General features: G+C 31.6%; 1 protein-coding gene across 5 annotated transcripts in view; it reads left to right on the top strand.

The window, feature by feature from the left end:
* LOC105498550 (neural cell adhesion molecule 2) overlaps window positions 1–20,660 on the top strand; it is a 569,177-nt gene that overhangs the window by 521,355 nt on the left and 27,162 nt on the right. For all 5 annotated transcript variants that reach the window (XM_011770694.3, XM_011770698.3, XM_071095513.1 and 2 more), the window contains exon 16: window positions 19,842–20,046. In XM_011770694.3, coding sequence (XP_011768996.1) covers window positions 19,842–20,046 — 205 coding nt within the window. The remainder of the gene's footprint in view (window positions 1–19,841; window positions 20,047–20,660) is intronic.

Consider the following 20,660-nt stretch of genomic DNA (forward strand, 5'->3'; position numbering starts at 1 on the left):
TTAATATTTGATAGTTAAACATAATATTCAGAATATATTTCCACATTAAATTTTGGTACTTAACTAAAGAAAAAAATTAATGCTTATTAACTCATTCTCTGACCAATTACCATATAAATCGGAGTATTATTCTAAAGTTAATATGCTTTGTCTTTTAAATGTAAAGTTGTAGTATTCCTTCTATGTGTTATATTTACATAATCCCAATTTTTATCTAAGGAAAACATTTCCTAAGTTTAAATCTAGTTTTATTATTTTTCAAAATTAGACGAAGATGAGAGTTTAATATCCATGCTTTGTTTTCCAAAAGCCTTTAGTTTTGTTGTCTAAAATTAAGGACTCAACAAAGATCTCCTGTAATAATTCAACATATTCCCTGGTTATTAACTAATTTCCAAGGCTAAACTGTCAGTAAATGTTGCACATAGCCTGGAATAGTCTATAACATCTGTATTAGCTAATATGCTGTAAAACAAAAAAAAATCCAAGAAATACAAAAAACAAATATGTTTAAGAATTCTATTAGTATATCTGAGATGGTCTTAACTCCATTTCATCTCCTTTGTTGGTAGACTATTATTTTATCTACTTTTAAAGGATACTTTCATCCAAGTAGAATAAAACTTCATTTTAAGTGTGAACTGATCTAATATTGGTTGTATTAAATTTAGATGTATTGAAAGTTCTGAAACTATGTATGCTTAAGTTAAATTCAGTTATTCTTTTTCATTTCATTTTAGTTAGTAAAAATATGTTACACACTAAAAACAATGCATAATAATGAGACATAAAACTTCCTTTTTAGAAAATATATTTTTATTTTTATTCTGTATATGTACTGAATAGGGGCCATGACATAAATCTAGCTAGTCTTATTTTTTCCTAAAAAGTAAGCAATTAAAACTACCTTTGTAAATAGTGTACACAATTCATGTACCTCCTTCAAGAATATTTTTCTCTCACATTTTCATTGATGTTATGTGTAACGCTTCTGTTTTAAAGTATTTCTGATCATTTTAATTGCATTCGTTTTCATCGTAGCTTATTTTCTTGAAAAAAAGTATGTTATAAGTGTATTGTCCTCAGTATCATCTTATTTAAAACCCTCAACATAATATCCAGCACTTTGTGTAATCCTATGCATGTGTTTCATAGTATATTAAACGTCATTTTATTTTCTGTACCTCTGTGTCTCCATTGTTGTAATAAAGAAAACTGAGGAAAAGCTTTGTTATACGTGTTTTCTTTATTACTGGTATAACCTTTTTTGTCCTTGTGGAGTGTTGTCATATCTAACTTGATCAAATTTAACATAAACATTTATTTACTTAGGAACAGGTAATAAACATACTCATTAAGTTATTCAATTTTTGGATAACCCATACATCATCAGCAGATTCATCACAATTGTATATTATAAAAATAATTTGGTGACAATATCAAACATTGTTACTTCCATTGTAAACTTGTTCTAGTGTCTTCATAAAAACATTGATCTCTGGTGGGAGGCCAAAATAATCATATATTTCAATAAAGCACATGAACATAATTAATAATTTTAGTAATGTAAAGATTATTAACTAGTCTCCACTGCTAGCAAAAGTCCATAAAGGAAATATAAACAAGTAAAGTGATTTTTCTCCGATTCCTTTGGTTCATCCACTACAGTCCTTTCTTTTGTTTTGGACACCAAATGAATAAAGTTGCAGAAAATGATTAACATTCTGTGCTTATCCACTGCAAAGGTATGAAACAAAAATAGTAAGAGTTGAAATTTTGGAATAATACTATAAGTAATATAAAATTATTTAATTAGCTTTTATAGTGTAAAAATAACTTTTGGCATAGATATAAACAGAAAAGTCATATTTTTCTCTTAGAGCAAAATGTTTCATTGCCTGATAAATATGAAATAATGTCAAAATTCAAAAGAGAAAATTATCATTTCAGGATTTGGATTATTTTGGAGCATATTTAATTTCTCTTATTCCATGACAGTCCAGTCCAAAATGTATATTTTAATATAAACATTATTATACACCTTTTGAGACATGCTTGTGTATATTTCAAAATGGAAATTTTAATACAACATTTATAAGTTTTATATATTGTAATATTTATACTTCTTTTAAATGATATAATAGTTATAGTAGTTTGAAACACATACCAGAACAGTTGTTTATTTTTATTATTTTCATTTTTATTTTTCCTGAAGCCCCTTGACAATAGGATGATATCAAATGGAGGGTATCTGGGAATTCTTAGGAATTTTTATGGTTACTGTTAGAGTAAATATATATTACTTTATTAATTTTTTATTGTCCTACTATTCTGGGCCATTGTGAAGAAACTAAAGAGATTTGAGAAAATCTGAAGCTATTGTAACTGAACTCTATTATTTTATTATATCAACAAACTGAGGATCAGAAAAAGCAAATAGTCATCGATATAGTGAAGCAACTTCGATTCTCAGTTTTCCTCCTATCTTTGTTGTATTACAGTAAATCAAAGTTGGTACCAGTAAATTTCCGGCCTATAAGTTATATGGTGCTATGTCTTAGACCTAGTTCCTTTCCTATTTTCTTGATTGGCCTGTGGAGAGCAACAACAACAAAAAATCCCTGTGTGTTAGAGGAAAGGCTATGTGTACAGCAACCACAGTTTCTTCCATTAATCACAGTATTTCTGTTAGTCAGTTTTTATCTTTCTCACTAAAACTTTTATGTATAGCTGCTTCCCCATGACCAAGGTAAAAAGCACACATTAAGTTTATGGTTTTCAGTGAATATCAAATTAAATTTTAATCACTTTCTTGTTTTTTACACATATTTTGATAGCACCTAACTAAATTATTTATTTACATTGTTAGTAGAGATAGGTGATTTTTAATTAATATAAGATGATATTTTTATTTACTGTCCACTAAATGTAAGATATTTTCATCTCATTATGCATCCTTTTTATTTTAAGAATTCAAAATAAATAATTTCAACACATAATTTGCATAGCAGCTATGTGTGTTTGTTTCTCTACTGATTTCTTATTTAATATTACAAAGAGAAACAAAATGTTAAAAACAAGTATTCAAGATAGAGGACTTTATGTTTTCTGTTTAAATGTGGTTCAATAAAAAGTAAATTATCTTCAAATTGGCATTTCTGTTTTAAATAATCCATGAACAACACACCTAAATTTTGCTATCGTTTCTAGAGTATAATTTCACAATAGTTGAATGGGATATACCTGTCACACGTAATGTGAAATACAAACTACTCATGGCTCTTGAAAAACATCCTATTTCATAGTACATGTTGGTAGAAAACATTAAAATTTGTATGGAATTTTTATATAGTAGCCTGTGACTCATGGTTCTGTCAAATGACTCAGTCGTGAAAGAAAGTTTAAGTGAACAGGGAAAAATATTTATCTAAAATAGGACGTGGTATAGTTCGCTGCTGAGTTCTATTACATAAAAACAGGAAGCTAAAAACATTTAAAGCACCTATATGAGTTACTTCTCACTTAATATGTGGAGTTTTTTTAGTTGTTAAAGGACAGAAAAGTAAAAGTTGTTTTTATAGGAAATCCTCAATCAATCTAGGCATAGTAGCCATTTCCATGCAGGTAATAGAGATATCACCATTGCATGTTTTCCCTTTTCAATACACTTTAGTTTTTTGAACACTTTTAGATTTACACCAAGATTGAATGGAAACTAAGGAGGGCTCCCATATACTATCTACCCCAGTGAGGCACAACCTTCCTGATTATCAGTATCTCACACCCAAGTGGTACCTTTGTTACCGTGATGAACCCACAGTGGCACATTGTAATCACCCAAAGTTTACAGTTTACATTAGGGTGCATACTTGGTGGTGTACATTTTATGGATTTGGATAAATTAATAATGACCTGTATCACCATTTTGGTACCATACAGAATAAATTCACTGTCTTAAAAATCCTCTGTGTTCCAGCTATTCCTCCTTCCTTTCTCCACTAGTTCCTGGCAGTCACTGATCTTTTTACTATTTCCTAGGTTTGCCTTTTCCAGAATGTCACTTGGTCGCAATTTTCTATTATGTAATCTTTGCAAATTGACTTCTTTCAATTAGTAATGTGCATTTAAGGTTTCTACATGTCTTTTCATAGTTTGATAGCTGATAGCATAAAATGTCTTAATTTAGATGTATTATATAATAGTAGACATTTATAGGGAACCCTACATGTTTAAAATATGTAGTTTTAATAATGTAGAATTGATGTTTTTTGTATAGCTCTAAGCAGAAATTGAAATATCTAAGGTAGAATACAGTGAATATCTCAAACTGAAAACTGTAAACATCTTAATATATTACCATAGATTCCACGAAAAATAATAATACATATCTTCTACGTATTTGCTCACATTATTCATTTATTCTGTTTCATGTTTAGAAAACTTATAAGTTTTATAAATAGGAATTTTATATTGGAGAAAATTAAACAGTTTGGACTTTCAAAAACAAATTATAAAATATGAACTGGAGTATAATCATATAGAGATATGTTTCAATTTTGTAGTATAGTCTAAGAAAATAATTTTCTGTTTGTACGATGAAAATACATTTTTCATTTTCTAGATATGGAGCAGCCTTTCAATGTTGACAGAAAAATAAAATTGGTCAGGTAGGGGATTAAACAAAGAACTAAATATAAAATTATTCAGTTCTTTTATACTAGCTAATACATGTTTGGGTCATATTCATGCAAATCTTTGAAGCTGCCTTTTCTACTAATCAATAAAAACACTCGTTGTTTTATAGCAAACAAACTGCATCCATCAACGTCAACCAGACATATAACCAAATTTAAACAGTATATGGAAAAGTTTAGAGTTAGTGAGATATAGTAAACATCAAAGGGAGCAATTCAAATGGATAGCTAAAGAACACAAAAGATATTTTATATGCTCTTTTATGCCATGTTTGGTGAGCTTTGTGCCAAAATGATCTCAGTTCCAACATACATAATAATTTGAAATGTCAGTGTAGTTAAGATAATAGATATTTTGTTGTGCAAGGACTTTAGATATTTTATAATTCGTCATGGTTTACAGTTGTACCAGATTTATTAAAAGGATATTTTAAAATATTTATTTCTAAAATTTTTAGCACTTTGTAATATCTACACAAAAGAGCTGTTATGTACGAATTTGTTTTTAGCCAATATTTTTTTCAAAATAAGCACAGCTCATTTTCATTCTTTTTCTTCTGCTAAAATCTGTTAAAGGATAACAAGAATTTGACAAGTTCTCATCAACATTTCTATACAAGCATAATAACTTTATATTTTAGTGGCTCACTTATTACATAAGATTGTTCTAAAAAGATAGCTAAAACTGTAAGAGGGATTGTGTAGATATTTTAAAAAGCAGGGTGACCATGGTGGACTACTTAAAACACCATTCCAAATAAATATATATAGAATAGTTATACATAAATATAAACATATATATTATATAATTTAATAGTATTTTTATGTTATTTAGTTTCTTTTTTTTTTTTTTTTTTTGAGACAGAGTCTCGCTCTGTCGCCCAGGCTGCAGTGCAGTGGCGCGATCTTGGCTCACTGCAAGCTCCGCCTCCCGGGTTCCCGCCATTCTCCTGCCTCAGCCTCCCGAGTAGCTGGGACCACAGGCTCCGCCACCACGCCCGGCTAGTTTTTTGTATTTTTTAGTAGAGATGGGGTTTCACTGTGTTAGCCAGGATGGTCTCGATCTCCGGACCTCGTGATCCGCCCGCCTCGGCCTCCTAAAGTGCTGGGATTACAGGCGTGAGCCACCGCGCCCGGCCTTTTAGTTTCTATTTTTAAAATATACTGATAGACCTTAATTATGTAATGATAATTCAATAACTAATCACATATAAGAGACTGAGTCTATTTAATTCCTCACCTCTTCAATCCAAACATTATCCAAGGAGTTCTTATTCTTATATGGTGTGTGGAAATGGGCGTGGAATAGGAGAGAAGGAGAGAAGGAAGACTGGACAGACATTTAATAGTCATTACCATAGCCCAGGCCTCCTCTGGCTCTTTCCAAACGATTGCGGCAGATTGTGCTTCCCTCCAATAACTCCCTACCATCTGTTGGAAAATGATCACAATTTCTAGTTTGTTTTTGGAGCTGTTTGTCAATATTGATTTGACTGATCTATTTATTTGTTACTGAATTCACTTGCAAGCTCCATCCTCTTTAACAGCATCCTTCACCACTAAAATCCCAACGCCCACCAATCACCTCTAATATCCATATATGTTTTCTAATCTCAGAATCACACACCGTTTCATACATCTTTTTTTATTCAAGCCATGTTCAGATTAAAATGGACTCCTTACATCAAACGGGAAGCTGATTCTTATTTTTGAAAACCATCTCAAACATTATTTTCTTTATTATGTTCCCTTGACCATTGACTACTAATTTGTATGCTTCTCCCTCCTATCTGCTAACCTCACATTATTTTTTTTTTGCCAAGAGGTAAACAATAAATTACACTGCATATTAATTTCTAAATGATATATCTTACTCTTCCCAATACATTATCGTGTACATGTGTGTATATATATGTGAAATATATATATATATAAAATATATATATATGAAAACATGCTCTTCAACAAAGTACAGCACAACGATGAACATATGAGTGCACGTGTCTTTTTGGTGTAATGATTTGTATCTTTCAGGTAGATACCTGGTAATTGGATTACTGGGTCAAATGGTAGTTCTGTTTTAAGTTATTTGAGAAATCTCCGGACTGCTTTCCACAGTGGCTGGACTAAGTTGCATTCCCATCAACAGTGTAAAAGCATTTTCTTTTCTCTACAGCCTCACCAGCATCTGTTGTTTTTTGACTTTTTAAAAATGATTATTCTCATTGGTGTGAGATATTATCTCAGTGTGGTTTTGATTTGCATTTTTCTGATGATTAATGATGTTAAGCATTTTTTCATATGTTAAATAGCCACTTGTATATCTTCTTTTTGAGAAGTGTCTGTCCATGTCCTTTGTGTATTCTTTAATGGGATTATTCGTTTATTGCTAAATGATTTAAGTTCCCCATAGATTCTGGATATTGGACCTTTGTAGGATGCATTGTTTGTGAATATCTTCTCCCATTCTGTAGATTTTCTCTTTGCCCTGTTGACCATTTATTTTGCTATACAGAAGCTCTTTAGTTTAATTAGGTCCCACTTGTCTATTTTTGTTTTTGTTGCAATTCCGTTTGGAGATTTAGCCAAAAATTCCTTGCCGAGGCCAATGTCAAGAAGAATATTTCTTAGGTTGTCCTCCAGGATTTTTACATTCCGAGGCCTTATATGTAAGTTTTTAATCCATTCTGAGTTAAGTTTTGTATATGGTGAAAGGTAGGGATCCAGATAAAATGTTCTGCGTTGGGCTGGCCAGTTATCCCAGCATCATATATTGAATAGAGAGTTATTTCCCCATCGTTTGCTTTTGTTGACCTTGTTGTAGGTGAGATGGTTGTAGGTGTGTGGCTTTATTTTGAGTTTTCTATTCTGTCCAAGAGCAAAAGCATGGAATCAAGCCAGGTGCCTATCAGTGGTAGATTGTATAAAGAAAATATGGCACATCTGCACCATCTAATACTACACAGCCATAAAAATAATGAAACCATGTCCTTTGCAGCAACATAGATAGAGCTGGAGGCCATAATCTTAAGCAAATTAACTCAGCAACAGAAAACAAAATATCACATGTTCTCACTTATAACTGGGAGCTAAGCATTGAGCACACATGGACATACATATGGGACAACAGACACTGTGCACTACTAGAGGATGGGGTGTGGGTTAAAAAAACTACCCATCAATCAGGCTATATGCTCACTATCAGGGTGATATGACTTCCAAACCTCAGCATCATGCATATTCACATGTAAGAAATCTGCACATATACCCCCTGCATCAAAAATAAAAGTTGAAATTCTAAAAGGTATACAGTTTTACAATTATAAATGCCATTCATATAATCTACTTGTTCACAGTTCCCCCGTTTTTAACCAAATATTCTCAATCAGCAACTTTTTCTTGCCCTGAATCATATATTAAGAAAAAATCAAATAAAACGATATGGTTTATCAGTGCTACCTTTTCACTGTTCCGAATCCCTGATAAACTTCCTAGGATTTTGAAGTGATTTGAAGGAAAATTTCAGATTGCCATTGAGTTTATTTACAAAACAATTATTTATATGTGTAACAGAACATTTTGACAAAACATTCAAAATGATTAGAAAATGGAGACTCAGTATTGAAGAATAAGTGTTGGAAAATACATACATCTACCCCCTAAAGAATGAGCACTCTGTGAAAAGAAATGTGGTAGTAAGTAATAAGATGTCTATATCAAGACTGTTCAGCAAAGTACACATAAAATGGTACATTAAAAAGACCTTATGGAAAGGTACCAAAAATAGCCTGAGGATGTAAAACATATATAAATAAACATTAGCCTTTTCTTATATATTTAAGTAATGTTGAAAATTGTTGATGAATTTTACTCAGGATTTTTAAAATCTAAAGTTTTCAAATTCCCCAAATAATATGTGGATGCTTTAAATAGTATTGTAAGGGACCAAAAAAGCTGGAAAATTATGTAAAATGATTTTACACAATCTACATCAGCGTATTAATCTCCAACATAAACTTTTATAATTTATTTCTAGATATATAAAGGGTTCCAATGAACTCATTATATACCTATGTGAAAATAGAGTAAATAACGTTTGCATGGTTCTAAAAACTAAAAATCCCTCCAACTGGCTACACAACATCCATAAGCTGGTGTAATTTCATAAAATTAAGTGCTGTATTCCTGACTATAATTCAATTTTGATTTTAAATGTTTTTAAGTATTATTATTTTTAATATTCCAAGACTCCTTTTATAGAATTTAGTCTCTCAAAAAGATACTCTTTGCAGTTTTCCCTTCATGGATAACAATGCTCTTTTCACAGCCATCACAGCCATTACTAGCATTACATACTTTTTCTTTTCAAATTATTCATTGAAAAATACAGGAGATTACATGTTGTACCCATACAGCTCTCATTCAATTATTTCTGTAAGCAGTTTCATATCTGATGACTGTGAACTTGAGTGAACTTTAAAAAGTTGCTAATAAGTGCATTTTGTCAAGGAGCTGAAAGATGTAATGCCTTTTTATAATCTCATGAATACTCTGAGCTGCCCAGAGGGAACCGAGACATACCAGAGTAAAAGATTGGAACACAAAAGAAGTACAGTCTTTATTTTGGGGAGGTGATTTTGATTCACTTTGTAACAATCTTTTAAAAGTTATAATCTTTATGTTTTATTACAGTGAAGATGAATTGATCTAAAATATTGGACAGAATAATAATACAATAAATATGTTAATGATCACAAAGACATAACAAGGTACTAGAGGGCAAAATGAATAATAGAAGAAGAGAATGCCTCCCAAAACTCAATATCTCCTTATCTCAAAACTGAGCAAAAGCCAAAGTCATATATGAGTGACAATAAGAGCATTTGTAAATGATATGGACTTCCTCCATCTTCACATCAGTTTTAAAAAGATGAAGAAATATTTTAAAGTGGCAGTTAGGAATACAGCAATGACCAAAAACAAAATTTGCTATATAAGAAGTGAACAAATAAAAAAAGGAATAATATTAAAAATTTTAAAAACTTGTTTATTCTGGTCACAGTAAAATGCATAGCTAAAAGTAGAAGGATGGAAATGATCTGAAGCCTTAGGCCTTAATGAAGATAACATATTAAACACGAAAACAATAATGTTTTGTTTGTTTGTTTGTTTGTTTGTTTGAGACAGAGTCTTGCTCCAGGCCGGAGTACAGTGGTGCGATCTTGGCTCACTGTAACCTCCACCTCCCATGTTCATGTGATTCTCCTGCCTCAGCCTCCCAAGTAGCTGGGACTACAGGCACGTGCCACCACGCCCAGTTAATTTTTTGTACTTTTAGTAGAAACAGGGTTTCACTGTGTTAGCCAGGATGGTCTCGACATCCTGACCTCATAATCTGCCCTCCTCAGCCTCCCAAAGTCCTGGGATTACAGGTGTAAGCTACTGTGCCTGGCCAATAACAATAACTTTTAAAACAAAATGTTTGTACTTACTAAAATCTAGGAAGGTTTTGGATAAAAGTGGAGAAGGTCTAGTTTTTTTAAAAAAAAAATTAAGCAAATAACAAGTAACAAGAAGCTACTCTAAATTGAATGTTTTTAGAATAATAGGTTTAACAAATGAAATAATAACATATGTGTGTAATGATTTGGAATTCCCAAAGTACTTTCCTGCTTAAGCCTAAAAGACCATTTTCATTAAGATAACTGGATATGTATATCACCATTTTACCAATAAAGAAACTGAGAATGAAACAACAATATTATTTAGATATTTCCAATTGTATTACATGGGCCACAAAATGGGTGAAAAATATAATTCACCCTGAAGATTTAAAATGTTAGAATTTCCAAGTGCATTTATATTAACTCATCTTTTTATTTATCTGTTTTATAATGTGCATTACATATTTCAATGTATATTATAAAATACTACCAGTTTATAATTTAAAATAAAAATACTCATCTTGGAAGCATATACTCTTCTCTAGGCATATACCGGAAACAATTTTAAAAGTTTTCTAGAAGGAAGGAAGAATATAAAATTCAATCACGGTTGCTGTTGAGTGTGCTGTTTATTTTTTTTTTAATTTTGAATGAATGTCAAATGTTATTTTTAATATCCTTGCTATTGAAATTTGCAATGATTTTTCTCTTTTTTCTCTAAATGATACAGTTAAAAGAGTATTGACTAGAAATTGGAGACCTCAAAAGTTCAAACACTTCTTTCAAATGGGGAGTTTTAATGTGAATTAAAATTGAATAAATCTATCCATTTAGGGTTGCACTCTAGGTAGCAAAAATGCAAGAGCCCCACCCTCCTCTGCCCCAGGCGTGATGCAGAAGGGAAACCAGTTCAGAGAAATGGAAATAGTGTTGCATTGTGCTCAGATTGCTAATATCAGTGGTTCCATATAAAATTCAGTGAATTTTATAAGTTGCATGAATCAAAATTTTCATTTTCCTTTTTTTATACCTGTAATTACAACACATGCAAATATGAACTGAAAGTCATGTTCTTTCAAATATATAAAGATAAATATTTTGGAATAATTTTTTTCTTAACACCCACAAATATATAAAGATAACATATATAGATATATTTCTAATTATCTATGTAGTTTAACTGAGAGAAGTCTATCAATAGTCCAAATATGAATGAATCTTAACTCATTTAAACTATTTTGTAAGTAAGTTTGTGACTAACAAGTGTGGTCTTCCCTGTAGAAAATAGGAAGTTTCGTTAATATAAGACATCTCTCTACACAACTCCATAATGTTGAAGAGTACTATTTTATTTCTTGACAAGTGGCTTCTGTTAAGAAATGTAAAGGATGCTGTTTGGTTTTATGCTGGAGGAATATTATGAATACAGTTTATTCTCAATATCCCCACCATTTTTAAAGCTGTGAGCATTTAATTAAAAAAAATATTTTTAAACAGTATTTTGCTCACGCAGTCTAGTCTGCTTTGATTGGCTCTTTCTACATTCTACTACACATTGACTCTTTGAACTACATTTTACTCTTTGTATATTCAAGGGAATTCTAGGGAAAATGCCACAAAACAAACATTTAATTTATCAATTTAATATCATATTCAGGTCTATAAGGAATAGGTAATCTTGGTAGACTGCTTGCCTAACATAACACAACAAGAAGCATGTGTAAACCTCAGAGATGTTCACTGGCTTTTAAATTAGTGCAATGCATTTTTCTTTAAAACTATGTATTATCTCAGAATGTATCTTCCATAATGCAAAATTTTTGCCATAATGTTAACAACATTTCTTACTATTACCAGTATACCCTTGTTAATACAAATATCATATCCCTTAGCTCCTTTTCATGTCTTTTGTTATCCAATGGATGAAATTATATAAGGGAATTTATAATGCTTCCAAAGTAAATGTGGACTTAAATTGAAGTATAATAATTCTAAAGAGTTATGTTAATTTTATTAATTCAACTTTAGTAAATTTTAGGCAACCCTTCTGATTCTGCACTATTTTATTAGGCAGTCAATCAATGTTTGTGAAGCATACATGGATTAATGTTCCTTCTTTTTTTTTGCTATGTAGCTGCAGAAGTCTTTAGATTATCCAGATGTTTGACTTCTTAAGTAGCTGACAATTCTGACCTAGATGGAGCCCTGCTGCAGAAAGATGCCTGCTCCCCCTTTCTCCACACCAGAAATGCAATCAAAACAAGACTAATTGACTGTGTTCTTGTAATTTTTGAGAAATTGCCCTTTAAGTTTCAGTATACCAAATTCAAATATTAAAAATTATAATCATGGTAGTTTTACTTCAGTAATTTACAAAGCTATTCAAATTTGAATCAGCAATATTTTAAGAAGTATGCCTATGAAGTCCAACACTGATAATAAATTTCCTAGCAATTGGTAAATGAGAGTAATTAGATATCCTCCAAATATTTACAAAGACTATATCCCCTGGAGGAAACATTTCTACTGCCTGAAGTATTTTATGAGAGAAATTTTGCCTAGTTATTGTGCTTGACTATGTTAAGTAAATTTAATGTTTTCAACATTTTGACACTTTATATTATTATTATTTTTTTTAATTTATTTATTATTATTATACTTTAAGTTGTAGGGTACATGTGCATAACGTGCAGGTTTGTTACATATGTATACTTGTGCCATGTTGTTTCTCAAGCCATTTTGAATAGAAGTTAGTGAAACTTTGAACTACATGCCTCTCAAAGAAGATACTTTTTGGATATCTTTTATAATGGATAATTTCTAAAAATATTTTTTGAAACTCAAAAGAACGGTTATTAATTCTCTCAATGTTCTATCAATGTATCAAATTTATTTAATTGTAGGATTAATGCTCCACTATTTAAATGATTCAAATTTGAGGTAATTTTGAAGAGTATGTTTTAGAATATTCTGAACTAAATTTCATTTCATAAGATTCCACAAAAGTATTGTTGAATTCATTTCTATTGACCTTAATCTGCAAAGCAAACTGAAACATCCCCCATGATTATATATCACCAGATAGAATTTCAAGTTGCAGGAGATTTTTTTAATCTTCTTTGGTTTTTCCTCATGTATGTGTATGTATTTGCTATAGACGTATGCCAAAATTTTCCATATATCATTTGATATTAGGGAGTATATTATACTAGAAAGGGCAAAGTAAGAACATACAATTAAGAGTCACGTAGACTTATTTCCAGTGTGGAAAGATATCGTACGTAGTAATATCATCTACACCAATCAGAGTTATTTAATGTCTTCTCTTTTCTTTCTTTTCATATGCTTAACCTACTTGCCTTCTGCATCCAACAATATCTCTTACGAAAATATCTACCAGTATTCTGGAAACAGCAACCAATCACCATCTTAGGACTCTTTGAACTTTTTCTCCATGTCTTTATTGCAGTTTTCCATGTCCTGAAATTAATTTTCAATCTACCTGGAGAAGATTATACATGCACATAGAAAAAGGTTAAATAAAACATTGAACTATATAAGGCGTCAAAAAGCATGGCTAGTTTTACGAATCTAATAGTGGTGTTTGAAAAGCTAGTATTATCAAATATAATACATTTAATGGACAAATAATTTAATATTCCAGTTGGGATTTAATTTATACAACAAAAACATGAAAAGACACATACAATAATCCCTGCTTTAGCCAGCGATACATTCCAAAACTCTCAGTGGATGCCTGTAACCTCTGATAGTACTCCCTACATACAAAGATTTTCCTCTGCATACATACCTATGATAAACTTTATAAGTTAGGCTCAGTAAGTTAACAATAATATCAGTTATTAAAATAGAACAATTACAACAATTTGCCAGCATTGCTAATCTTGCTAAGGGGCCATTATTAAGTAAAATAAGGGTTATTGAACATGAACGCTTTGAGATTGTGACAATATGAGGGCTGAAACAGCTCATAAGTAACCAAGAAGTGGGTGGTGTAGATAACACAGATGCACTGGATAAAGGGATGATTTGTGTCCCTGTCACGACAGAGAGGAATAGCAAGATATTTCATTGCACTACTCAGAATGGCCTGGAATTCAAACTTTATGAATTGTATACTTCTGGAATTTTCCATTTGATATTTTTGGACCACAGTTGACCATAGATAACCGAAACTACAGAATGCAAAACTGATTAAGGAGGGACTGCTGTATATAAGACATTTGAATGAAGCTTGGTTTCTGGTATTTTAATACTTTGATTTTATGTTTGGCTGAAAATTTGAATGCAATTACACGAAGATATGGGGAAACAGATTTAGTAAGTCAATTTCCAAATGTCATAGGGTTAGAGAAAATGCAGCTCAGAGGGAAACTGATTCTCACAGTTGCTTTTAACAGTAAAATATAAACCAAATATACTTTTAACTTTTTGTTTTCTAAATTATTTATTCTTATGCAATGATGATATGAAGCTCATTTTTCATAACAGCAATATAAAATGATCACTAAAGACGAAACTTAAAGCAGGAATATAAGTTAGATAAATAATTTACATTGACGTATTTCATTTAAATAGTTGTTAAATAGTTGTACCTCCACTAATAGTAAAGATATATGGATATTGACATTTTTCTATAAGAATAATACATATTTTAATGTATTTGCTCTACTGTATTTTATCCATATCTTTTCATTATTCGAAGGTGAATATCCAAGGAAAAATGTTGACTCTAACACAAGTACAAAAAATGTACAACCTGGAGGCCGGGTGCGGTGGCTCACGCCTGTAATCCCAGCACTTTGCGGGGCTGAGGCGGGTGGATCACGAGGTCAGCAGATTGAGACCATCCTGGCTAACACGGTGAAACCCCGTCTCCACTAAAAATACAAAAAATTAGCCGGGCGTGGTGGCGGCGCCTGTAGTCCCAGCTACTCGGGAGGCTCAGGCAGGAGAATGGCGGGAACCCGGGAGGCGGAGTTTGCAGTGAGCCGAGATCGCGCCACTGCACTCCAGCCTGGGGGACAGAGCAAGACTCCGTCTCAAAAAAAGAAAAAAAGCAAAAAGAAAATACAACTTGGAGTCAATTAGTGATTTGCTTGTGCAGTTCTAATTTTAGGGGTTAGTATGTGACTTAGGCCAATGACCTCTCTGGATCTCAGTTTTCTTGTATCTAAATTAGAACTGATAATATTGTTTTCCTACTTTATAAATTTACGATAAAAATTACACCATAAGTCATAAGTGGAAGTATCCTGATGATCTTAACAATAAAAAATGGATTTACAATTATTTAAATTATTACTTATGCTCAGGTTTCATTTGCTAAATAATAAAACCACAATTAACTAATAAAAATGAACTTTCTGGATGTTGTTGTGAAAATACATCATTAGTAGTTCCCAATCTTAATGATGTCATTTCGTATGTGCTTATGGTTTTATTTGTGAAACATCCAGAGTACAAACAGTGGACTTTTTATGACAGAGTAAATTGGTGACAGAAAATAATTAGAATATTTAACTTTTAGAGTTATAACAGCCTAACCTCATGAGATATAAGAAAGTATAAGCATTTAAATACATCCTCAAGGTGAAATTTAATATATATAATATGTATATACATATACATAACATAACTTTCAAAAGACAAAACTTATAAACCTATTTTTAAATTTTTTTTTCAGAGAATAGTACATTTGTATATTACTGGGGTGCATGAGAACTTTTGATACAGGCATACAGTGTGTAATAATCATATCAGGGTAAATGGTGTATCCATCACCTCAAGCATTTATCTTTTGTGTTACAAATAATCCAATTGTACTCTTGTAGTTATATTTAAATGTATAATTATTCTTGACTGTAGTCACCCTGTTGTGCTATTAAATACTAGATCTTATTCTATTTTCAGCATAAACCTATTTGAAGTTCACTTCTATCCTCTGCAATGACAAAAAGATACTTATTTTTTCATAAAAATAACTTCGAGTAACCTACAATTGTAATAAGCTTATAAAGTTTAACTTTCTATATATAGAAAAAAGTACTAGCTATTAATATTTTAGCAATTCTTCACCATAAGAAGATAGGGCTCCTAAGAGGCAGTTATAGTTAAAAAAGAGTAGGATCTTAATCTGATGGGATCAATGACTTGATTAGAAAAGGAAAAGAGAGAGCTCTCTCTGAGTCTGTCCCACAAGTCATCACACAGTGAAAAGGAAGCCGTTTGCAAAGCCAGGAAAGGAGCCCTCATCAGAATCCAATCATGCTGGTACCTTGACCGCATACTCTAAACCGCCATAACTGTTAGGAAATAAATCTCTTTTGTTTAAGCTAAAAAAATTAAGATGTTTTACATATATAATTTTTCTGAAAGCTTTTCTAAAGTTAAAAGTGTAGCACATCATTATACTAGTTTAATGCTAAAAAGGTCACAGAATGAAGTATTTGTCATTTAAAAGCTAACTAGCCAAACCTGAATTATTAAAAAAAAACAGTTACTGTAGCCTCGAGAAAATAATCATTACTTAATGCGAGATACTTTTCTACTTTAGATTACTGCTGAAAAGATATGTTTACAGAATAGTTTAATGTTTAACATTAGATAATTTTTAATTTAAATATTTCTCTAGAATTTTATAATATTAAAATAATAATTATAAGCAATACTTGTTAAATTTTAACTTTGGGCACTGAGTGCTGGAGGTTAAGTACATTACCACATTCACAGCAATCTTCTCAACAAACCTGTGACCTATTTTTGGTTGTTATTTTTATTATAACTGTTTCCATTTTAATAAAGAGGCATTTTAGTCTTAGAGATATTAAATGGCTTACCCCAAAAGTTAATGATGGTAAGTGATGAAACCAGGCATTTCTTACTCCTGATGCAGTGTTTTTAAGAACAAACCCGACTCTTCATACTTAGGAAAGGTAAATGGGAATTTGTTTAATAAATAATATATATTGTCATTGATCTATAGGATTTATTGCCTAGAACTATGTCTGCATGTGTGAAGAACCTAAATGAAGTAGCAGAAGAGTGATCAGTTCAAACCAACAGGATCATCAAGTAAATGTATACACCAGGGCTAAACCACAATTATACATTTTTTTCCATTTTTTTTTCCTGAGCTTTAGTTGTTGAGTAATGTGCAACATATCTAAAATGAATACATTTGAATATTGAAGAAAATATTGTATTTTCATACAATCAAATATTTTTCATAGGTAAGTTGACTTCACTGTATTGTAATGATAGATTCAGAAGTGAATCATTTATATTTGGAAATGGATAATGGAAGAAAATACATACCATGATTTTTTTAACTGCAAATGGAAATCCTAGTTTGCTTGATATGTTATTTTTGTAGTGTGAGGAAATAGTTCTCTTTAAATCTTGCATAGAGATATACCTTTGAAAAAATGATATCTGATCTTTGGAATCTCATTCTACACTTGTTTATTCAGATTTTTCAAAATAAAAAAAAATTAAATCCCCATGGCTGAAAAAATACTATTCTTTCTCTAGTCATTCCTCAAGCGGTTTCATGTGCAAAGATAATAGTTCTGTCGAAACCAGAAATATTCCCGGATACTAGCTAAGCAATTTTACTAAACTGTCACCATCTAAGTAGCATGTTAAAATTTGGTATAGAAAGGAGATATTGAAATCGACATAAATACATTATTTTTTTCACACTACCTTGTGTTTATTGCTAGTTTTTCTTCATGAGAAGCAAAATAATTTCAATAAAAATTATACTTTCTCGGACATGAACATTCTAAATTTGTTAATTCGGTCCCTAAGTAATTCTCATTTGCCATATCATGATGACATTGTAGAAGCATATTTGCAAATGCTTCTACACAAAGTTGCCCGGGTGAAGTGCTAGGCCACTATGTCACGAATTGAATGATTTTTTTTTTTTTCAAAACTGTGCTGCTTGCTTTTAGAATGATAAGAAAAAAAAAAACTTAAACCTATTTTTGGAAAAATAAATAAAATAATGTAGACATGACACTCAGTCATCCTACAGAACTAGTATTCAGACAAGTCTGACATACTCAAAGTCGACCTGCTAGTGGTTGCTTTTGTATGTTAGCAGTTGTTCTGATTCCTTTGGATCACTATTTCTTCAAGTCATTATTAAAATATTAAACCTAAGTTTAAAAATATCACATAGGAAAACTTTGTTTTATATACATATTTTTTCAGGAGTGGTTTTCTCACAATTCAAATTTACATCTATACCTGTATCTGTCGCCCGTGTTTCACATCAGTTACATATTTGAACATGCAGTTACTATGCTGAGTAATAAATGTATTTTGTCATTAAAAAGACTAAACTGGGCCGGGCACGGTGGCTCACGCCTGTAATCCCAGCACTTTGGGAGGCCGAGGCGGGCGGATCACGAGATCAGGAGATTGAGACCATCCTGGCTAACACGGTGAAACCCCGTCTCTACTAAAAAAACAAAAAATTAGCGGGGCATGGTGGCAGCACCTGTAGTCCCAGCTACTAGGAAGACTGAGGCAGGAGAATGGCGTGAACCTGGGACGCGGAGCTTGCAGTGAGCTGAAATCGCGCCACCGCACTCCAGCCTGGGAGACAGAGCCAGACTTCATTTCACACACACACACACAAAAGACTAAACCGTTATGCGAGCTAATTCTTAACATATGTGTTAAGAATCATTTTGAATGCCTATAAATTATGTTTCTTTTTCTTCTAGATAATACGTTATCATCAGTTTAATTTATTTCTTTATATTGTCCTTATTTTCTGATCCATATTGTTATAGCTGTGGAGTCTACCCACAGATTCTACTACAAACACGTAACACTTGATTCATCTTCATTACTACTTGCTGCACTTGACATTTCAATTTTATCAGTCAGAATACTTCACCTTCCTTCCATTCGCCTCTTTCCCGGTTACTTTCTTTATGTGTTTTGGGATTTCCTGCAACCAATATACCAACGAAAAGTGGTTTCTATCTTCTCCTACCTTCTCATGATAGGAACTAACAAGGGGTCATAATACCATAGCTATGAAAAGTTGCCTCTAATCTAACATATTTGTTAAAATATTAACTGGAGAAATACAGGTAAGCCATTTCTTGCAAAATGATGATTCCTACAATATTCATAGAAAGGTATATTTAAATACATTCTCTGGTAAAGCAAAGCGCTCAGAACCATCCATTTACAAGTTTAACTTTTAAAACTGACATAATCTCATACAGAAGATCTATTTAACACTTTTCGCAGAAGTTTTGACTATAATTTTCTTTTAACATTGTGATGATCTATTAATGGGTGTCATTTTCTGATAAAGTACATTTAGGGATATGATAATATTCATTATCTTTCCCACAGGGATTCAAGAACTATATTTTAAAAAAAGAGGTACTTAGATGCTTTTTCTTTGTTAATAAAAAAAAAAAGTTTGAAAAAGATAGTCACATAATTAACACATCAATTGCTTAAAATATTTGAAACAAGGGAATAAGTGTCAACAATCATGAAATTGAATTCTACCAGTTACTATGACTTTATTCTGTCTCTTGAATTACTGGGTAAGATTTATTTTTAAAATAATCATCTAATATTTTCTAATTTAGGGATTTAATACTTTATTTTTATTTTTATTTTTTATTTTTTTTTGCTTTTTAAGACACGCTTTTTAATGGTCTTGGGCTTGGAGCGGTCATTGGCCTGGGAGTTGCTGCACTTCTTCTAATTCTTGTGGTAACAGACGTCAGCTGCTTCTTTATTCGGCAATGTGGGTTGCTGATGTGCATCACTAGGAGGATGTGTGGAAAGAAAAGTGGCTCCAGTGGCAAAAGTAAAGAACTCGAAGAAGGAAAAGCTGCATACCTGTGAGTATCAAGCATCTACATCATGTCATATTCAACAAGTGCCACAGTCAAGCTTGAGGGCTTTACCTGAGGGCTTTTTTTGAAGTAGGGTAGTGTTTGATTATGCAACATTGCACACTGCAGTGCCTGCTCTCTGACCTTAAAACTATATAGCATAGAGCAAAATGACTTGGACAACAGTTTATTCAAAATGGGAGCTTCACTAAAAAGAATCACTGCCATGATTTATAGATGATAAACATATAGATGGATGGACAGTTGTGCAAATGTATTCCATTTTGATTTACCCCACTGGTTTTGTTTATATTAAATAAAAGAAAGGCTTCAACAATAATCTGAGCTAAAAACTCAATTGAACTGAGTTAAAAACAACAAAATTATGGCAACTTCTACAAATGTAAGGTGTGACTACAATATGCTTCATGATTTTTTGTATAGAAAATATTATATGTGCTATAAAATATAATATTACAGATTCTGAATATACTATTCTAAAATTTGATCAAAAGTTAATTACATTTTAGAATTTGGAGGTCTCTGTGTAGTTCTATTTACTTAAGCAGAACATAATTTTCAAGAAAATATGTAGATCGATTTTTTAGAAAATTATTTTG

The sequence above is a fragment of the Macaca nemestrina genome, chromosome 4 (assembly GCF_043159975.1).
Source record: "Macaca nemestrina isolate mMacNem1 chromosome 4, mMacNem.hap1, whole genome shotgun sequence".
Taxonomy (NCBI): domain Eukaryota; kingdom Metazoa; phylum Chordata; class Mammalia; order Primates; family Cercopithecidae; genus Macaca; species Macaca nemestrina.